Below are 21,292 nucleotides of genomic sequence, written 5' to 3'. Positions count from 1 at the left end.
TCCACCATAGAGGCCAAGAGTTCGAGTTACACTGAACAATTTAAAAAAAAACATCAGCTTTGTAGTCCAATTGTCCATGTTGGTGTGTCGTAATTATCCTTTCAGTTCGGCCGTTTTTAAAATCCTATTTCTAAAAGTAGAGTATAAGAATTTTTATTCTTTCCAACAACACTTGTTATTAAAAATTTAATGATAACTCTTTCACTAATTGTGTTGAGTAGAAGTTACAAGGATATAATTGAAAAACTATTTTACTTTTAATGCGATTAACAAATTAATGACGTTCGCTCAAACAATTGAATTTTCAAAACAGGATAAACAAATTAGGAGGGAGGGAGGAAGTGTCATAATGGTATTTTAGTTCGTTATAAAGTGCCAAACTCTTACCTAAACATTTGGTCAAGAAATTTGGGCTTAAAATTGTGAGACATGTACTATATACAATGCAATGTTTGTCTTTTTTAGATAATGCATCCCCCTAACCATTAATTCTAACACTTCATTGATAACAAAATATTATAAAGCACATGGATGTTCACTCTTATTCAAATCAGCCTTCTCAACATGGAGTTTCATATCTCGTATTTTCTTAAGATCCGAATGAGGGAGGAAATGACATGGGTCTGGTGATAGCCTTGGGTTTGTAGCAGAAAAGACGTGGAAGTACCACTAAGAAAGGTGTCTAGAGTTGAATAGGATTATACGACAAGCAAGTAGAATGTCCAAGTACTTCGTGCAATAAAACAACCATAGTATAAACATGTGTTAGTACTAAAATTCGCGGAAGCTATCGAACCTATCCTTGAAATTGATCTGATTATAAAAATTAATCGAAAAGCTAAGCCAAAATCTAAATATGCGAACAGAACTAACGAGGTTCGGCCTTAAAGCTTACGTCCTCGGGCGAACAAGAAATCTTTATTGAAGGATAGATGAAGACGACTCCCACAACTCGTAAGTTCGTCCCAAGATGGTACCGTATAGAAATTAACCTTCTATACTCAATCTTCGACGACAGAGAAATTAAACACTGCTCAAAACTATGAACAAAATTTCTCTCACTTGCTCACACTCTCTAACTCTCTATTGAGTTGTTGTGTTGTTGTTGATGTGTATTACAAGCACTCAAACCCCCTATTAATATAGAATATCCACCGTCATAACAAGTCCAATAATAGGAACTTTGGTTTCTAAATTTTGGTGTCAATTTTAGTGTCAATTTCAAACCGACCATAATAGGGACTACAACCAAGCCGCCTCCAATCTAATTAAAAAAACCGCCTATATCCAAAATCTCCTCTCACATTTCTCCACCCCGTACACAATTTGATACACTTCAAATTTTGGACGAACACCAGGATATTCCTTGTAAGATATAATTGCTTCTTGTAGCTTCATCCGACTGCGCCATATGACCATGGCTGCCTACGTACCCTTTTACAGGATCAAGCCTACCGTAGTTCTACTAACCCTTCACATAAAGTTTACCTTGTCGTCCTTACGCCCTTTCGGGCAACTTAACACGAGCCGATTTGTAGCAATTCCAAGCAATGCTGAAACTTGCTACATGTCACCACTTTAGTCAGCATGTCCGCGGGATTCTCATCTGTGTGAACCTTCATGAGAGAAACATCACCTTCCTCTATGACATCTCGTACAAAGTGATACCTGACATCGATATGCTTAGTGCGAGCATGATGAACCTGATTCTTTGCCAAGTGGATTGCACTTTGACTATCACACCATACATCAACACACTCCTGGTTAATCCCTAGATCATCCAGAAGACCCCACAACCACAATGCTTCCTTCACACCCTCGGCCATAGCCATATACTCGGTCTCCGTAATAGATAACGCAACTGTAGATTGTAACATCGATCGCCAACTAACTGGAGCACCGTATACCCTAAATACATAACCAGTAGTAGATCGTCTTCTATCTAGATCGCCAACATAATCTGAGTTAACATAACCGCTTACCTGACATGTGTCTCCACCAAAGCACAAACCCGTATCAATGGTACCCTTCAAGTACCTCAAGACCCACTTCACAACTTCCCAATGTGTCTTCCCCGGGTTTGCCATAAACCTACTAACCACACTGACCGCTTGTGAAATATCCGGACGAGTACACACCATAGCGTACATTAAACTGCCAACTGCACTAGCATACGGTACACGATCGATATGATCCTTCGCATTCTGCATCCCGAACCGAAAAATTACTCGTTCGATGTAACCTTTCTGATTCAAGTAAAGTTTCTTACTTGACCGCTCTCTCTTAATCTCCATTCCCAGTATCTTCTTTGCAGCGCCCATGTCTTTCATCTCAAACTCTTGACTGAGTTGAGATTTTAACTTATTTATCTCACTACAAAAAAAAGGCCTAATAAGGACACACGTTTTTATGTTCGTCCCTATTAAAGTCAAAATAGGGACAATTTTATACTATTTGTCCCTAACGAAATTATAACAGGGACAAATAAATCTTCATTATCAAAATATTTTGGAGTAGTGGGAACGAAATAGGCGCTCAACTTTAGTGCACAATGTAGACCCAAATTTTACCCTTACTTTTCTTTCTCCTCCTTTTTCCCTCTTTCGTTTGTCCCATAACAACCGATTTCTTCTTCTCCTAGGTGTTGGTTCTCAATCTTCATCCAACAAGTTAGTTCTTCCTTTTCAGAGTACTGATTGAATGACTTGAATCTTCTTCTCTAGGATGATGGTTGTCCTAATCTTCGTCAAATAGGTTTGCTTTTTATTTTTCTTCGTCTTCTCATCATCTTCTTCTTCGTCTTTTACTACTACTACAAACTATTTTTAAGATTATTTATTGAATGATTCCAGTGAAATCGGCAAGGACAAATCGGCTTGAATAATCAGGAAAATTAGTCACTTTTATAGGTATTACTATGATTAAATTTCTTCTTCATCTCCTCTTTTCTGTTATTATGAGTAACAACCAAATTAAACTATTTAGGGGTTTCAAATCATAAACTTAATTTCTAATATGAGACATAAATTTGTTTAGGGTTTTCGTCGCTAGAAGATTATCTCATTGTTGGAAGTTCCGGGCTTGTTGTATTGTTTATTGCTTGTTTCCATTGTTGGAAGTTCCACCATGCTTCGAGAAGCAATAAGCATGTCATCCACATACAAAAGGAGATAAATAAAGTCACCTCCGCAAAGCTTCTTGATGTATACACAACAATCATAGTCACTTCTGCGAAAACCATGCTTTAGCATGAAAAAATCAAATCGTTTGTACCATTGGCGGGGGGATTGTTTCAATCCGTAAAGAGACTTCTTCAAAGGACATACTTGATTTTCTTTACTCTCAACCTTGTATCCCTCTGGTTGAGCCATATAAATTTCTTCTTCCAAATCACCGTGTAAGAAGGCGGTTTTAACATCGAGTAATTCCAGCTCAAGATCACTTTGAGCGACAATACTCAATAGCACCCGAATAGAAGTATGTTTCACAACCGGGGAGAAAATCTCATTGTAGTCGACCCCTTCTTTCTGTGCATAATCCTTGACCACTAGTCTTGCCTTATACCTTGTACCCTTGATTTCGGAAGAATTCTCTTTCTTCTTGTACACCTATTTACAACCAATAACAGACTTCCCTGCGGGCAATGGGACAACCTCCCATGTCTTGTTCTTGTGAAGAGGCTCATCTCTTCTTGCATAGCAACCAACCAACTCCTTCTTTCCTCCGCGGTAATAGCTTGTTTGAAGGTGACCGGCTCGTCGTCTTCCACCGAAAGTACATATTCAACCACATTTGCCTGCCCGTAATGCCTAAGAGGTTTGTCTGACCCTAACCTCTATACCGGCTTATATAATCGTTTCGACCTAATGCGTACCGAAACATCCTGCTACTGTTGTTGTAAAACTTGTGTACCTTCTCCTTGAACCCCCTCATGATTGTGTTCATCAATTTCCTCATCCTGAGTACTATCCTGATGCTCCACCTGATCATGATTCCTAGAAACCCTTTTGTCTTCCGCTTCTACTTCCACTACATGAGCTTTAGTAGACCCAACATCACCACAACTAGGCACTGTAGCTTTCGCCATAGCTACAATAGATGACTCATCAAACACCACATCTCTGCTGATTACAAACTTCTTGTCTTTCGTATACCATAGCCGATAAACCTTGACTCCTGTAGCATATCCTAAGAAAAATTACCTTCTTTGCTCTATTATCATGTTTGTTACCTTTGACATGGTAATAGGTCGTACAACCGAAAACCTTAAGTCTCCTGTAATCTGCATGTTCACCTGACCACACCTCGTAAGGTATGCCGCCATCTAAAGAAGAATGTGGAGACTTGTTCACAATATATCGGCTTCACCAGTTGTTCCATCTCTATTTCTGTCTCACACAGAAAATTAGTTCAGTATACCGAAGTAAAACTCAATTGTCTTAAGATTGTTGTTCTCGTTGTACCGATTCAACGTTTTGACTCAACGAGTCTCTTAACCGAGTCACTGCTGAAACTGGTTACTACTCCGATTTTAATTTGTAAATCAATCAAAGACACTTTCGTTCCAAATTAATGGAGAAAGACTAAGGATGAAAACAACTCCTTATCTTTCGTATTTCAAACCGATAATATCTGTTATCCAGAACAAATGATTCGTAGTCGAAGCTCACTATCAATTTAAGATTGGAAAGAAGAATTGTATTCCTTTTGTATTTTCTGATTTATTACTTTAAAATCAACACATTTCCAATTTGAAAAATCAGAATGTCTTTGATTAAGAAATCAGATAAACTAAAAAAAAGAAAAAAGAATAATCAAAGGATAAGAAGAAGAACATTTTTAATCGAGACGAGGTATTCCTCATTCCTTAAGACAATTGACGCCATGTATAGTACCAAACAGTTATCGACGTTTGTCTCCTCGGATACAACGATTAACCTTTCGATTCAATGGTACTTCGAATTAGAAAGCGTTCGAACTTGAAAGTATACTAACCACTGACTTAATGCAAATGGACCAAACTTCTTTCTTATGAAACTCCTTGAAAACTCTGCTAAATCTTTTTCTTAGACACTCTAAAATGTTCTTCTAACAATATTTGATGCTCTGGAAAAAATGGATTGGAATTTGGAGTTCATTTGGGTCCTATAAATAGGTTCTAAAAAGATCATTCATTTGAGGCACTTCTGTTGGGTTTAGGGGTGCATCTGTTGAGAAAGCAAAGTGAAGGTTCACTTATTTAGCAACATATCATGTCGGTTGTTATTTGGGCGCTCAAAAGCGCGGAAGAAACACCCTCCATTAGATCGATCATAGATATCCCGGAACTAGCCCGTAATCTGAAGGAAATCAGTCATTGGATGGAGTTTCAGGATGATGCAACTACATGCCCAACACGGGCTTAACGTAATCCGTCGGATCTGGCGCATTTGCTCGGAGTGAACGCGAGCCATCCGATCTGTACGTGTTCTCTTTGGGTAAATGGCCCCAAACAAACTTTTCTTATTGCGATTTAGTTCCTTCATTAAAGAAACTTCGTCCAAACACCAGACTTAAATATCTCATTCATCCGGAATCGGGTTTGAGTGATTCTTGTCTCTAAGCTTAAGAGCTCGACGAGACAAACACAATGGCATGTTTCGTTTCTGAGTTGACGATTTGAGCCGATCCGAACTCGACTTCGGTTCTAACAGAGTTGAGTTTGAGTGTGCCCTTTTGAGGTGGGGACCCCTCAAACAAGAGTCTGCTAGTGGTGTGACTACTAGGTTTGTGATGTAGGGGTTGAATGATTCTTTTTTTAATCCAAAGTTCTAGTTTTTCATTGTCAACAAATTGCAAAGGTAGTTCAATTGCCTTTATAAATGAATCTAATTTTCCTCTCATTTTACCACTATAGTATGTAGATAATGGTTAGCACTATTATATCCAATTATTTTAGTTTATGTACGAGTGTCTCCTTCGTGCAAAGGCCGACGAGTCTCTACATTTTAAGTAGATGACCCCTTTCGATGGGTTATCAACACAGTAATCTTTTTTGGCTATACAGTTGCAAACCACTCTTAGTCTGACACAACTCTTTCTCCTTTGACCGCTCTCTTCTAACGTAAAATAATTCCATACGTCGGATTTTATTTTCTCTTGGTGGTTATTTTTTGGGTTACATGGTATCTACATCTAACCCCCACCGTCTCTTCACCTGCTATAGAAACATCATCATATCCAAAAATCATAGGCATGTAAATCTCCACTAACACTAAGAGGATCATAATTAATCATTCTCCAAATAACAAATGAGACTGTGGGAGAAGAGAATTTGTTTAACAAGATATACCTTGACGAGGAAAGACACTAAATGAATGATGTAGTCTTAGTTTGATATAATTGTTGTTATAGGTAGTGTTGATGTTTAATACTTGACTAATTGTATACGGGTTTCGGTATAGGAAGAGCATTTTTTAGCAAAGGCAGTGCATTAGATAGGGAGAGCACTCTTTTTAGAATAGGGAGGGATAAACATTTTTTTTAAATATCTCAAATTTATACTTTTGTCCCTCCCATCAAACTATTTTGGAACAAAAGAGAGAAGAGAGTATCCTTCTGTTCGACTAAAACCTTTGAGAGAGAAAAGAGAATTATGTTCAACCTAAAACCTTCGATCAAATCAAAGAGAGATAAACATCCTGAAAAGGAGAAAAGCCCTAAATCTGTTTGATTCTATAAAAAAGAGAGATATAGAGATAGAAACCTAAACTCTATATGACTAACACAACACTCATCTCCATAGAGAGTTTGTAATTCTTGTTATTGTTTTTCACCATAGATTTTTAGGATTTTAACACTAATTAAAGTAATTTTTGAAGATTTCAAGTATCAATATTGCAATGAAGAATACAAACAAGGATGTAACTCGAAAAATATATAAGTGACATTTACATAAAACAAATTTCGCTTAGCATAAATAAAAATTCCTGAATACCAACTGAAAGTTTTTAAAAAAAGTCGGCCAGAGCGGTTGAAAAAACAGACTAATATCAGCCATCTCAGCCGAAATGTGTTACTATTTTCAGCGGGACCGGCCGAAATTTGTTATCTTTTTCAATCGACCCAACCGAAATTTGTCATCTTTTTCAGCCGTTACGACCGAAATTCGTTGTCTTTTTCAGTCGATCCAACCGAAAAATTTTTACGAAAAAAAATGACCTAAAACCCTAAAACGTTTGTTCAAGAGGAAGACAAGAAAATGATATTTCTTTACCTAATACATATTATCTTCATTATAAATCTCTTTGTTTAAGTCGATAACTTCGTTTAAGTTGATGTCCTTGTTTAAGTTGATGGTTTCGTTTAAGTCGATGGTTTCGTTTAAGTCGAAGGAATCTTCTTTCTTGATGTAGGTTGCCTCCTTCATTAACGGTGGTTCCTCATCCATGAGATCTTGAGACATCATTAAAAGCTCGAAACTAAGACTATAGTGATGGTAAACTTTGCAAGTTTTTTAATACTAGTACTGATGTTGATAGTAGTGAAGATATTAGGGTTTTGGTTGTTTATGTGAGAGAAACTAGAAGTGAATAAAATATTATATTCATTATTAATTTTTATCTAAGTCCTTCTACTTTGGCACTATTTATTAAATAATCCTTATAATGCCTTCCTTAAACTAATTTGGTAAATGAAGAACAAATACATAAATTGACCTTTTTAACGCACTGCCTTTACTAAACAGTGCTCTTCCTATACCAAAAACCTCGTATACTATAGCAAATAATAAAATATAAAATTCAATTGATGAATATTAAAGACTTGAAAAAAAAAGATGAAGATTTAGTGGAAATGAAATAAACCAAACAAATATTTATAAATAATAAGAGGGAATAAAATAAATTTTTACCCCATCCCCATTCCCCCAACGACTATAAAACGCCTAATTAGGAGTAAAAAATGTATAAACCCCTACCTAATCGTTGGGGTGTCAAATATTTATAGATAATAAGAGGGAATAAATTAAATTTTTACCCCCTACCCCGTTCCCCCAACAACTATAAAACGTCTAATTAGGAGTAAAAAATGTAGAAACCCTTACCTAGCCGTTGGAGAGTCTATATAAAGAAATTTCTAAAATCTGACCGTTGAGACGAGTCTGGTTGTTTTGTCCAATCTAGGATTATGACGGTCCAGGCAAAACTAGCCCGTTATACTCAAACGGAAGCCCAACCCAAGACCGGAATAAAACCTGGGTTGGCCTTGCCCGTATTCTATATGGACGGGTTTAGTCTGGTCTCGACTCGACCCAATAAGCAACAGTATGTCACCCCGGCCTGACTCCCACCCACCTATGGATAGCCTAAAAATAATATTTTTTTAGGAAATCGACTAAGATGAACGATAGTCATTACATTTGGCATTGATACATCAAAGATGTGATAAGCTCAAACTATGGCCTAAAGCCTAACTACATTATTTATACCACAATAATCTCAATTCAAATAACCAAAGATTCCACCTTCTCTGGGATTCGAACCTGAGACCTCCAGAGCTTTCTGGAGTTTATGTCAAAACCTTGGAACCACTTAGGCTACCAACTGTTGGCTTCTTGGAGTTTATGCCTAAAAATATGTTAAAATAGAGGAAAACGAGTGCTATAATGGTATCGACTTATACAATGTAACATACGCAGTCATGCAAAAAGAAAGCAAAAACAACAAAGTCATTTTTCTCCATTTTATTCAAATATTTGTTGTAAAAAGTGTAATGACGCAAATGTTGTGGACTTGCTATGAATGGGGAAAGTAAACCATCGTCCAACCGGCCAAACAGGCAAACATTATTTAACAAGGGGAGCTTTCTGAGGCACAATTTGAACCGGATTTACTAGCAAAGAGAAGATATGGTCTCTGGTATTTGTATCTTCAGCTCCAATCCCATCCCCATCCTCATAAATGAAAATACATGATCTTGCAAAATTGAAGGCAATGTTAATAAACCCAAGATCAAATGTCGAATCTGACATAGACCCGTTCATCTTCTTCCACGTGTCTAATATTAATCTCCTTACGTGTCTTCGAGCATCCTTTTCTGAACTATCTGTTTCTCTCATGTAGCAATATATGGACGATGCTAGATCACCCCTTCTAATCTCCGCCTACACAAATATAGGTGATGGAGATATTCAATTATTTTGAAATGTTTGGTTTTTAATAGTTGACTTGTGATTTCAGGCCCATTTGAATTAGACACAATAACTCAGAAATCAAAAACCATCTATTCTGAATAAATTTGAAATAATTTTGGCACTTTCGGTCAAAACAAATCATACTCAACAAATCAAACATATATAGTAACTGTGTTTATTATCCAGGAAGTTGCGCCCCAAAAAGTGTTATTAGCGCTCCCTTAATCTTCTTCCAAGTTTTGTTTTGAGGGTGCGCCAGATACACTTTTGGGGCGCACCTCTAGAATTACCCATATGTTGAATACTTTAAGCGATACAACTGAGTTTCTTACCGTTGAAGTTGCGAGATCATTGGATAATCGACATAGCATAGATGCAGAGTACAGAAGGTTGTGATTGCATTCTAGTGCTTCGAGTTCATCACTTTTGATGTTCTGCTTTGCAGCAAAGAAAGCATGGATGAGGAAGACAGATCCAGATGATGAAATCCAACCGTTGTCAAGATATTCCTGGAGAGATGGTGTGTATCCTTCATTACACCATTTTGCTTCTACCAGCATTGCTTTTGTAAAATTAGCCCACTGATTTAAACACAAAATTGTCACTATTACCCAAGGTTTAAAGAATATTCCCTAATAGTGCTAGAACCATTTCGAATCTGATTAAATAGTCTTAATTAATGTAATAATGGCAAAGTTTGTACTCTTGATCACTTTAAATAATTTACATTTTCCAAAGTTATTAATCTACAAGTTGTATTAAGAAGATGTCATGTCAATTAGATTTTAGATGTTCATTACAAGAAGTGTTGAGCTAAATATTGGTCACCATTGATCATGTCAAGAAATCAGCGGATTGGCCGAAGAAATACATGAACAAACCCTCGTCGAAGCCATCAGCGAGGTGGATCTGACAAAAGCTCTACCATTGATTCCTGATATGGGAGGTCAATACGAGCGCTCTAGGCACCTTGAACCCTACGCTGCCTTAGAAGCAAGCGAAGAGGTAAAACTAAACTAGGTTTGGTAAGAATTCTGTTTTGGTATCGTAATGGTAAAGGTAGGTCTCCAGAAGCCACTACACTACTTCAAGGCAAGAGGGAAGGTGGATCCGAGTCAAGTTTCACAACCTGAGCCTTGTTCTGGTCGGGGACTTCAAATGGAGAGATCGGCTAGAGTCAATTTGGTCTTCTTGAGTTCAAGTCTGCCTGAAGACATACCAATTACGTGGAAAGCCTACAAGAACCAACAATCGAATTTTCGTATACAAATCTTTATATGTCGGAGGATCTGTAAGTATCAGAAGATACGCACTTCAGGTATTATCCTCCAAACGATCATCTACACATGGCTATCATCAAGACCCTTGCCTTACCACCACATCATCTCGGTTTTGCATTGTCACACCTCATTAAAACCTATATAAGCATGACATGTTTGTTCTAAAAGGGCACATTTTTGCTCTAAAAGAACATGGAAGGTCTTTTCTAAATTCAGACGTTGAATTCATTCTTTAAACCATTAAAAATACATTACGGAATCTGAGTGATGGAGACTATCAACATGGGCCTCACAACCAAGTCATTGGGCCTCACGACCGAACTAGTTAGAGGGTCTCATGGCCCAGTCCATTAGAGTTAGAGTTTAGGAGTTTTCATGTTTTAGTATTTCCTACTAAGTCTAGGTTTAGAAGTTTCTATGTTTGAGTATCTTAGATATTTAGGAATCCTAGTCTGAGTCTATCTAGAAGTGTCTAAGTTCCTATAAAGAAAAGTCAGGTATGTCCTTGTTATGGAGATCAGAGAATAATACTCCCTCAGTCCAAAATGAATGACCTATTTTGGAAACCCAACTCTTTAAGGGAACATCATTAATTAGAGTTTGACTTTAAAATATAACATGTTTCCAATTGTATCCTCATTAACTTTTTTAATTTACAATGAAAAAGTTAAACTTGCTTTTGAATAAAATTGTCATTAAATTTATAGTAACGAGTATTATTGGAAAAAGCAAAAATTTATTTTCTTTATTTTTAGAAATAGGGCACTAAAATGGGACAACCCAAAATAGAAATAAGGTCATTCAATTTGGGAAGGAGGGAGTATGAATCGATTTTATTATTAGTCAAGTTTATCGTTTTTATCGCTTTTATCGTTATTTCATTAGTTTAGTTTAATAACAATGGTGGATTCCATTACTTTTACGCTTCCGCAACAAACTACATCAGCTGGTATTCAGAGCTTGAAAAATCTGAGAAGAGATGAAATTTTTTTCATGGGTACATCTCCCCTTGAATGTTGGAAATTTTTTCCACGTTTAGGTTGGGATCCCTTTCGAGATTCAAAACAATTCCATCTTGATCGAAAAGATCAAGGAAAAATTAATACCGTTTCCAAAATTCCTCTATTCGACGGTCAATATCATATAGATTTTTGGATTCAACATATGGGGGATTGGTTCATAAATCAAGATGTACATGTCGCAGATAAGTTTTGGTCGTGGAACAACATATGTCCGAAAGAATTTATGAACATGGTACAATTCAGTGAAATGCAATGGAGACTCATTGACGAAGGAAAAAAATTCATCGATGATTAGACTACATTGAAAATTTTCTTCCGGTATGTTTTTCTTCCTTTGGATGAATATTTATCTTATGTAGAAACAAAGATTGAATCGAGAAGACAATACTCCGAAGTTAATTCAATTTCTGTGATCAATGATATTGAAGAAGAAGTTTTTGACAAGATGAACAAAATTCTCTCAATGGCCGAGGAAGAAGAGAACAGTTTTTTTTCTTCATCAAACCTAAATTCTATTCGTGATATGAAGAAACCATGTCAGGACCAATTATTCGATTCGTATACAATTCCGGGAGAAGAAATCCTCGTTTCGAATCACAAAATTCTTCCCCATCAAATTGTGTCGTCATTGGTTTTATCTCCTCATAATCATGAACTAATTAAAAGTTCTTGGTTTTATTCATGGAACCAATTGGAATATGCCCATCACGTATTCGACACAATGTCCCTTAAAGGGTTTTCACCTACTCGATTATTTCCATTCCAGGAAGAAGTCAATAGGACAATGGTTCTTGCTACACAAAATACTTCCACTAGAAAACTAAATTTTTGTGATGTATCGACTAAGGTAGTTCTAAACCTGACAATTTATGATGAAGTTTTGGTTTATAAGCTTCACGAAGATGAAAGTGGGAATGATATTAGTAAGGATCATAAGGCACTTGGGAAGTTGAGAAGAGAGAGCGAAGGAGCCAAGAGAGCTATGAGCAACCAACATCAAGTTCAAGTTGAAATTGAGTCTCTATGCAAAGGTTTAGACTTCTTCGAAACACTTACACGGCCTAGATTCGAAGATTTGAACAGTGGTTTACTTAAAAGGACTTTGGTACCCGTGAAAAAGGCGTTGAAAGATGCTAATTTGAGTAAGAACCAGATCCATGAAATCGTTCTTGTTGGCGGTAGTACTAGAATTCTTAAAATTCAAGAACTACTAAAGGAGTTTTTCGATGGGAAAGAACCAAGTAAGGGTGTTAACCTCGATGATGTTGTTGCTTATGGTGCTGCAGTTCAAGGAGGTATCTTGAGCGGCGAAGGTGGAGAAGAAACCGATGGTGTTGTTCTCTTGGATGTAGCACCACTTACTCTTGGTATCGAAACTGTTGGAGGATTTATGACAAAGATAATAGGAAGGAATACTGTTATTCCAGCCAAGAGTTCTCAAATTTTCACCACTTATCAGGATCAACAAATGACCGTCGCTATTAAGGTTTATCAAGGCGAAAGGAGGCATACAAATGACTCCAGTTTGCTCGGTGAATTTGGTTTATCTGGAATACCTCCTGGTCCAAGGGGAACATCTCAAATTGAAGTCACATTCGAGGTTGATGTTAACGGTATTTTAAACGTTAAGGTGGAAGACAAAGGCACAAAAAGATCTGAAAAGATAACCATTACGAATGAAAAGGGTTGTTTGAATTTTCTCTACTTCATCACCTTATCAAAAAAACCTAATTACACAATGGGATTCTCATTGAGAAATCGTTTTGTTTTAATCATCTTAGTGATCGGATTTCTGTTTGGATTTGGAACTTCAGAGGAGGAAAAATCAACCAAGTTAGGAACTGTAATTGGGACAGATCTTGGTACAACTTATTCTTGTGTTGGTGTTTATAAGAACGGTCGTTAGAAATCAATCTTGCAGAAAGGAAGTCCATTAAAAAGGATGTGGTATTTTCACTCCTTTTGTTCAAAGATGGTAGAACATGGTACTTTCAGGTTCTTAACAATCCCTTCTTATACGTTTTCGATGAGAGAACGACATTCATTGTTTTCCCAAGAACAAAGAAGGTAGTATATGTGATTTCTTTCGTCAAACTAAAAGACGACGGTCGATGTCGCAATTTATTGGATGTTTATACGTTAGTATTGCTTTTGCGAGTATCTTGGGCTCTTGGCAATATATGATTCAGATTAGGTTGGTGATATGGTCAACATTTTTCTTTTTCGAATTTTCAGCAACTTTCGTGCAAAGTGGGAATTCAGGATCGCATTGTTGGGTCTCACTTGGGGGCAAGTTTGTTCTCGGACGGGGAGTATGATGGAGACCATCAACATGGGCCTCATGGCCAAGTCATCGAGCCTCACGGCCGAACTAGTTAGAGGGCCTCATGGCCGAGTCCATTAGGGTTAGAGTTTAGGGGTTTTCATGTTTTAGTATTTCCTACTAATTCTAGGTTTAGAAGTTTCTATGTTTGAGCATTTTTGATAGGGTTAATTCCGTTTTGGCCCCCGATTTGTGACCAACTGGCCGTTTTGGCCCCCAATTGTGTCCGGCAGTTCGTTTTGGCCCCAAGGGCTAAATTTTTTACCAAATTATCCTCGGGGGCCAAAATGGAAATATTTCTAAAAAAAATAATAAACATACAAAAGCCACATCACCTATCTCTTTCTCCTCCACTTCACCTTATCTCTCCTCCATCACACCACCTCCTCTCCACCTCACCTTTCTTCTCCGGCGGATGGTGACCGGCCGGAATAAAAATTCCGGCCGGTCACCTTTAACATAAAAAAAAAAAAAAAAAAATTTGTATCTCCTTCTTCTTTCTCTCTCCTCTTCTTCTTTCTCTCTCTTCTTCTTTCTCTTTCTTCTCTTCTTCTTCTTCTTTCTCTCTCTTCCCCTTCTTCTTCTTCTTTTCTCTCTCTCTCCTTTCTCATTTATCTCTCTAAAACCTCCGGCGAAGGGGTTTCCTTCGCCGGAGGCCTGCTTCAACAGACCCCCGAGGGTCTGTTGAAGCAGATCTGCAACAGACCCCCGAGGGTCTGTTGAAGAAGATCTGCAACAGACCCTCGAGGGTCTGTTGCAGATCTCCTCCGGCGAAGGAATCCCCTTCGCCGGAGGTTTTAGAGAGAGAAATGAGAGGTAGGAGAGAGAGAGAAAGGGGAGAGAGATTGAGGGATAAGAAGAGAGAGAGAGAAAGGAAGAAGAAGAAGAGGAGAGAGAAAGGAAGAAATTTTTTTTTTTTTTTTTAGTAAAGGTGGCCGGCCGGAATTTTTTATTCCGGCCGGCAACCTTTTCGCCGGAGAAGAAGGGTGAGGTGGACAGAGTGATGTGGTAATTGTTAGATGAGTTGGACAAAGAAAAAGAAAAAAAAATAATTACAGAAATGCCATGGGGGTAGAATTGGGAGGTTTAAAAAAAGTTGGGGCCATTTAGGAATTTTTTGGGGCCAAAACGAACTGCCGGACACAATTGGGGGCCAAAACGGCCAGTTGGTCACAAATCGGGGGCCAAAACGGAATTAACCCTTTTTGATATGTAGGAATCCTAGTTTGAATCTATCTATAAGTGTCTAAGTTCCTATGAAAGGAAGTCAGGCATGCCCTTGTTATGGAGATCAGAGAATATTATGAATCGAGTTTATTATTAATCAAGTTTATCGTTTTTATCGCTTTTATCGTTATTTCATCAGCTTTATTTCATTAGTTAGTTTAATAACAATGGTGGATTCCATTATTTTACGTTTTCCCAACAAACTACATCATTGAGTTTCAAAGTGCTTTTTTGTGTTATGTAGGCTCTAATTCATTAATCACTTGAGAGGAAACCGTAGATCTCAATCGTCAAGAAGATAACGGAGAAAACTGTTTCCCAACATCATCCAGAAGTTTTACATGCAATTGGGTCAACCCCAAAAATTAATTTTCACACAAGAAAAAATTAGGAAGTTCCTCCAAGTCTTATAACTCAAGTAGTGATGACATCTTGCAACAACAAAAAGTTATTGATGATACAATGTTATTTTGTCAAAGACACTTCACAAATAATTTGAAATTTGGCAAAATGACTATTTAGGTAGTAAAAAATTTCAAAATAACTAAAAAAACCCCAATTTATTACTATTAGTCATTTACTATCAAAATATTAGGGCTAATCAGATGTTAGGTTTAAAATAATATTGATAATTATTATTCAGGTCTTTTTTTTATATTTTAGTTCCCGAAATACCCTTGCATATCTGAACTCACTTTCTCTCTTAAAAAAACGAGAAATTTTTTTAGGGTTCTTCTTCCATGCTTCTTTCTCCCAATCTTCTTCTTCTTCGAATCTTCTCTGCTTTTCATGTGTTCTGATTCATTTCTCTCTCTCTAAGAAGTTCGGTTCGTCATAGCTTCTTCTTCTTCTTCTTAGATTTCTTTCAACATCGTTATCTTAGTATGAAAACCTTGTTCGTCAGTAATGGAGGACAAGAGTATAAGAACTTTTAAATCATTAAGAATCCGATAAATACTCTAAAGCTTTAGATGTTGATGTTGGAGTTGTTCAGATGGCTTGTTTACTCTGTCAAAGGGTACAAGAAAACTTGTTACTGTTGCAGGTATTTAAATTTCTTCATTGACATTTTTGGGGTTTTCTTCAATTTGATAATAGATAGTAATTTTGCTTTGTTCTAGAGAGACAAACAGAAATTCTTCTTCATCTCCTCTTTCAGTTTTTCTTCACAGATTCCAGCTTCATCATATTCTGCTCTTTCAACATGTAAGAAAACTTCTTCTTCTTCTGTCTTAAGATTGATTATTCCTTTATTATATTGTTTTGTTTTTCTAATTAGTGATTCTGACTATAATCTGAGAAAATGTATGTCATTTCCCATGGAATTTTAACCCAACCAAACTGTTTCTTTTACAATAAACCCTTCAAATTGTTTTAGGTTTTTTGGTTTGTTTCTTTTTTGAAATTCTAGGATTTATCTTTTGTTTAGATAGCCAAAGATCAAAACTTGACTACTTTTCCTTGTCCTTTTGTTGGGCATCTGCAGAATTGAAGGTTAGGCTTGGTCTTTGTTATTTCTGTATATAAGTCCAAGATTAGGAAACTGACGTTCTTACTCGGATTTGGTGGGGAAGAAAGCTCTATGGAGGTATTAGGGAAAACCATTGTTGCAGAACCTACGACAAACATTGTTTTCTTATCTAGTATAGACGATCCCTAGTCACAAATGTGATTGTAAATGCCAAAACGAACGTGTCTGTGGAAATGTATATATTTGCAAGCTAACTGGAATTACTCACATCTGTGACACACACACACACACACAAACATTTCATATGTATTTACTAGTTGAACTACACACACACACACACACACACATTTCATGCGTATTTACTAGTTGAACTACTCTATTAAACCATTTCTCTGTGTCGCTGAATCTTTCGAGGTATTGATGGGTTCATCTTAACCAAATATCCCATTTTCCATATAACACCAGGAGGTATTGCAGATGCAAAGGATTGAAGAGCTAGGATCTATTTCTCTGTCGAAATAGACAGGTTTAGATAAAAACCTATTTTCTACTGTTTCACCATATATTCTAACTATGTTTGGATTCTTATTTGGTTTTTGGTTAAGTTATTATTGAAGTATTGGCCATTCTATTTGTAAGAAAGGCGTACTATTATCACTTTTTTAAGATTTATGTGTTGTGGGTTGCAGTGGAATAGGAAGAAAAGCGAAAGAGATTATGAGGTTAATCGTAACTACGTTTATTGGAGTTGTTTTTGGTTTCTTCATGGGAGTGTAATTCCCGGTTTCACTAACTAAGGTAAAAAAAACACCGTCGAATAGTTCTAATCTGTATTCGAATCATAATACTGTCAACACTAACTGGATAAATGGTTTTTCGGTTTTTATTTGATTTTGACAGTTCAACTTTCCGTGTAGCCTTATTTATGCCTTCCTTCGATCTTAAATACATGGAAGATAGTAATTCAAGCCTGTTGCACCTTGCTTGGTCTGCTGTGAATGGTCGGAATAAAAGTAGCTCAACTCAACATAAAAATTATGCTACGAAGGTAAAATCCACTGGCTACAATAGGATATATAGTAATTAAGATTAACATTCATGTTTTCATTGTCTGACTCACCTCTCTTATATCTTTCCTCTATTGGCGTACTAGATGCTACCTGTTTTCGTCCAATATTCCCTCCATTATTTATTAGCATCTTCATAATACTCCTAATTAACTTGAAATTGATTGCAGAAATAAGCATTTATGGATTAGAAAAATCGTGGATTTGTTTTCGGAGACTTCAAGCTAGCTTGATCTTTGGTGGTACCTGAAGCCTAATTCCATTTCACAATGCCACTGGCTTTGAGTTTGAAGATTGGACATGACAAGAGAAGCCAAAACACAACGATATAGTTTAAGCAAAGGCAGTGGCTAAGTAAGGTTTTTCGCTTTTGGATGGGTAATTATTTTTCTTTCGAGATGGAAGTTTCTCGGTTATGGCGAACGCTATATGTTTTTTTTTTAAGGTACCACGAAGATTATCATGTATTATCTCTACTGTTATGTAATCTTAAGTTATAACAAAGATCCATAGAACTTCTTATTTTCCTCATTTCATCTCTCAATTACACATGTTTGCAGTTTACATTATGCAAACACATGTTTGCAGATAGATTGTTGCAAACACGTTTGCATAACAGATTGTTGCAATTACGTTTGCATAATAGATTGTTGCAAACACGTTTGCATAACAGATTGTTGCAAACACGTTTGCAGATAACAGATTGTTGCAAATACGTTTGCATAACAGATTGTTGCAAACACATGTTTGCATAACAGATTGTTGCAAACACATGTTTGCATAACAGATTGTTGCAAACACATGTTTGCATAACAGATTGTTGCAAACACGTTTGCATAAATGACAGATTGTTGCAAACACGCTTGCATGACAGATTGTTGCAAACACGCTTGCATGACAGATTGTTGCAAACACGTTTGCATGACAGATCGTTGCAAACACGTTTGCATGATAGATCGTTGCAAACACGTTTGCATAACAGATCTTTGCAAACACGTTTGCAGAAAAACGTAAAGGGAAAAAACGGCGTTTTTTTTCTGGGTTTTTTTTTTTGAAAAAAAAATATTGAAAGTGGATCTTGTTAGAAAGCTAATGAAAAATCATTTCTAAATATATAATTTTTATAGAAATCCGACATCTCAAACAAAAGTTATATTTATTTAAAATTTAAAGAAAAATAAAAGAATTTAGTTACACAAAATGACAAAAAAGGGTATTTTAGTATTTGCACACTTTTTGACCTGAATAATAATTTTCAAATGTTTAGTGCTTTTCTACTCATTTTCAATATTATTTTGACCTTTCTAGTAATTACCTCCTCAAATTTCTTTACGGTCGTGACGACCAGGCCACATCAATATTTCAGTAAAATTGCAAGTGCATGGGACAAAAAATTATTCTCTTAAAAAAGACATTAAACAAGTGTTTACCGATTTGGCTAAGTATGGAAGGATATTGGAGCCTCCAATCCTTAAATAGTCGAAAGCTATATTGTTGATTGTGTTGTAGAGACCTAAGAAACCTATTTTCATGTAGTGTGGTAGCTCCTCAATGGCCTTCATATCCCACCTTCAAAACCATTAATTCTGCATTATTAGATAGAAGTACTTCCACGCTCACTTATGTACAAACGAATCTAAATAAAAATAATAGAAAATTGTAAGAAGCGCAATCTAAATAAAAATAATAGAAAATGGGGTTGAAGATTCAATTTTAAACTTTTTTATCTAAAAAGACAAGTTATAATTTTTTAGTTAAAAACCTATAATTTATACTTTTTAGTTAAAAATTCAAATATTTATATTTTGTTTGGTTAAAATCCAATATTTTTTGCAAAGTTGTTGTAAAAAATAATTAATTTATATTTTTTAATTAAAAATGTATCTATGGAGCTGATAAATAAAAATAATTAATTGACTTATCATTTTTCACCGAAACAAAAAATTTATAGGAAGTTTTGACCAAATCTCCCTAAAAATAATTTTCCAATTGTTAGAATGATTGTACCAATGTTTTCCATCACCTGAATCAAGATCACTGAATTAATTGATTCTACAACTTTTTAACCTTAATTTAGTCTGAATTAGATTCTTAGGACTAAGAATTGAATGGTTTGGAGACGGGGAGAAAGGTTTTAGAGCAATCAATATTTTAGATATAAGCATCGGCATAATAAAGAAAAAAACATTAAAACAAAATCAATTTAGAATTATTTTTTATAGTTCTATTGATATAACAAGCTTACAAGAAATAAATACAACAAATTTTTATTTTATGATTAAAGGTTTTTCTTAACAGGTTTTGAAACTACAAAAACTATGAGGTAGAAAGAATGTGTTTGTAAAAAAAAGAATATTTGTCGTTTTTATTGTTATATTGTATGAATTTTTTGTTTTTGACAGAAAAATATTCCCGTAAAGAAGCTAAGCAAAAATACATATTAACCATCTTATATATATATATATATATATATATATATATATATATAGGCGAGTCTTACCTTTCAACTGCATTAGTAAATAGCTCAAGCTCATCTAAAGAACCATATACGTCGAAAATGTCATCAATTATCAATACAAAGTTCATAACTTGTGTAAGCCATTCCCTACAACGAGCATGTTGAGGCTCCATAGAAACCCCTATAGTGAATAAAAAACTAGTAACTAGTCGGTCTCTTGCAAAATTCAATTCTGAAGCCAGACCAAGATCCCTCCACCACCTAAAAATGACAAACAAGCAAACACACATTCATCTTGTGGCAATAGTTTCACGTGGAAGGAGTATCTAGCAACCAAACATATAATGTCTAGGTCCTCTACTGTAGTCACTTGGTTTTAAGTTAAATGACTAAAAACTTAACACATACTCATGATTATAAGAAGGAAATGTAAATGGTCTTTTGTATTTACTTTTTACTTGTGTTCAAGATGTGTAGAAACACTGTTTGATAACAATTCTTCCCTAAACAAATAGAGGATTAACCAATTCTTCAAGATGTGTAGAAACACTCTTGGATAACAATTCTTCCCTAAACAAATAGATGATTAACCAATTCTTCACCAAACCTATGGTGGATAAACCAAACAAGAAAGGACATACAAAGATTTCTTATTCTTTAGGATTTGAACAAATCCTAGATTACCAAAGGCTGAAGAAGTTCAACACAATTTAAATTACTTCACAAGATTAATAATCTTTTTTTCTTCAAACCAATATTCTTCTCTTTCAACCTATCTTGAAAGAGCTAATTCAGAAATCTCTCTTTCTCTGAAATCTTTCTGTTCTCATCTCTTTGATCTCTATTACTCTCTAACCTGAGAGGATATGATCTGAAAGGATTCTCTGCTAACTCCCCCAACTAGGCCCAACTTGGAGGATAATTTCTGACTTGAAAGTATGATACTCTCTAACAAAGTAACAAGTATGAATAATATCTTCCCTTTCATTCCTATTTGTAATGATAAATAAGGAGGTTTACCAATAGAAATAGGAATTTTTTTTATGTTTGAAAAAAAAAAAGTTTCTATTTTTTTCCCCAAATAAGGAAGAAGGAAAATCCTATTTCACCTAGGAGTCCTTTTATTATATGGAGGGACCCCAACACTTCTCTCTCCGTTGATCTTTTTCTTTGCTCGTTAGTATTTGACCGTCATCTTCACAAGAACCACGGAAACTATGAAACCTTATTAAGTTAGACTTGGGTAATTAATTTTGATTTCCATGGTCTAGT

General features: G+C 35.8%; 1 protein-coding gene and 1 pseudogene across 2 annotated transcripts in view; both read right to left on the bottom strand.

Annotated features, from left to right (window-relative positions):
• LOC147542232 (terpene synthase 10-like) overlaps nucleotides 1–21,292 on the bottom strand; it is a 52,136-nt pseudogene that overhangs the window by 28,028 nt on the left and 2,816 nt on the right. The window lies entirely within an intron of this gene.
• LOC147542233 ((-)-alpha-terpineol synthase-like) lies at nucleotides 8,825–20,277 on the bottom strand. The gene is made up of 4 exons (XM_086636545.1): nucleotides 20,063–20,277; nucleotides 18,993–19,131; nucleotides 9,505–9,753; nucleotides 8,825–9,142 (listed from the first exon to the last, which is right to left on the bottom strand). Exons 1-4 carry the CDS (start codon nucleotides 20,191–20,193, stop codon nucleotides 8,825–8,827), a joined length of 837 nt encoding a protein of 278 aa, XP_086492671.1. The 5' UTR covers nucleotides 20,194–20,277.

Source organism: Eschscholzia californica, unplaced genomic scaffold (assembly GCF_041429995.1).
Source record: "Eschscholzia californica isolate CP2 unplaced genomic scaffold, dmEscCali1.0.p SCAF_4, whole genome shotgun sequence".
Taxonomy (NCBI): domain Eukaryota; kingdom Viridiplantae; phylum Streptophyta; class Magnoliopsida; order Ranunculales; family Papaveraceae; genus Eschscholzia; species Eschscholzia californica.
Note: the sequence above shows the minus strand (reverse complement) of the source record. Positions and strands in the feature narration are given on the sequence as shown.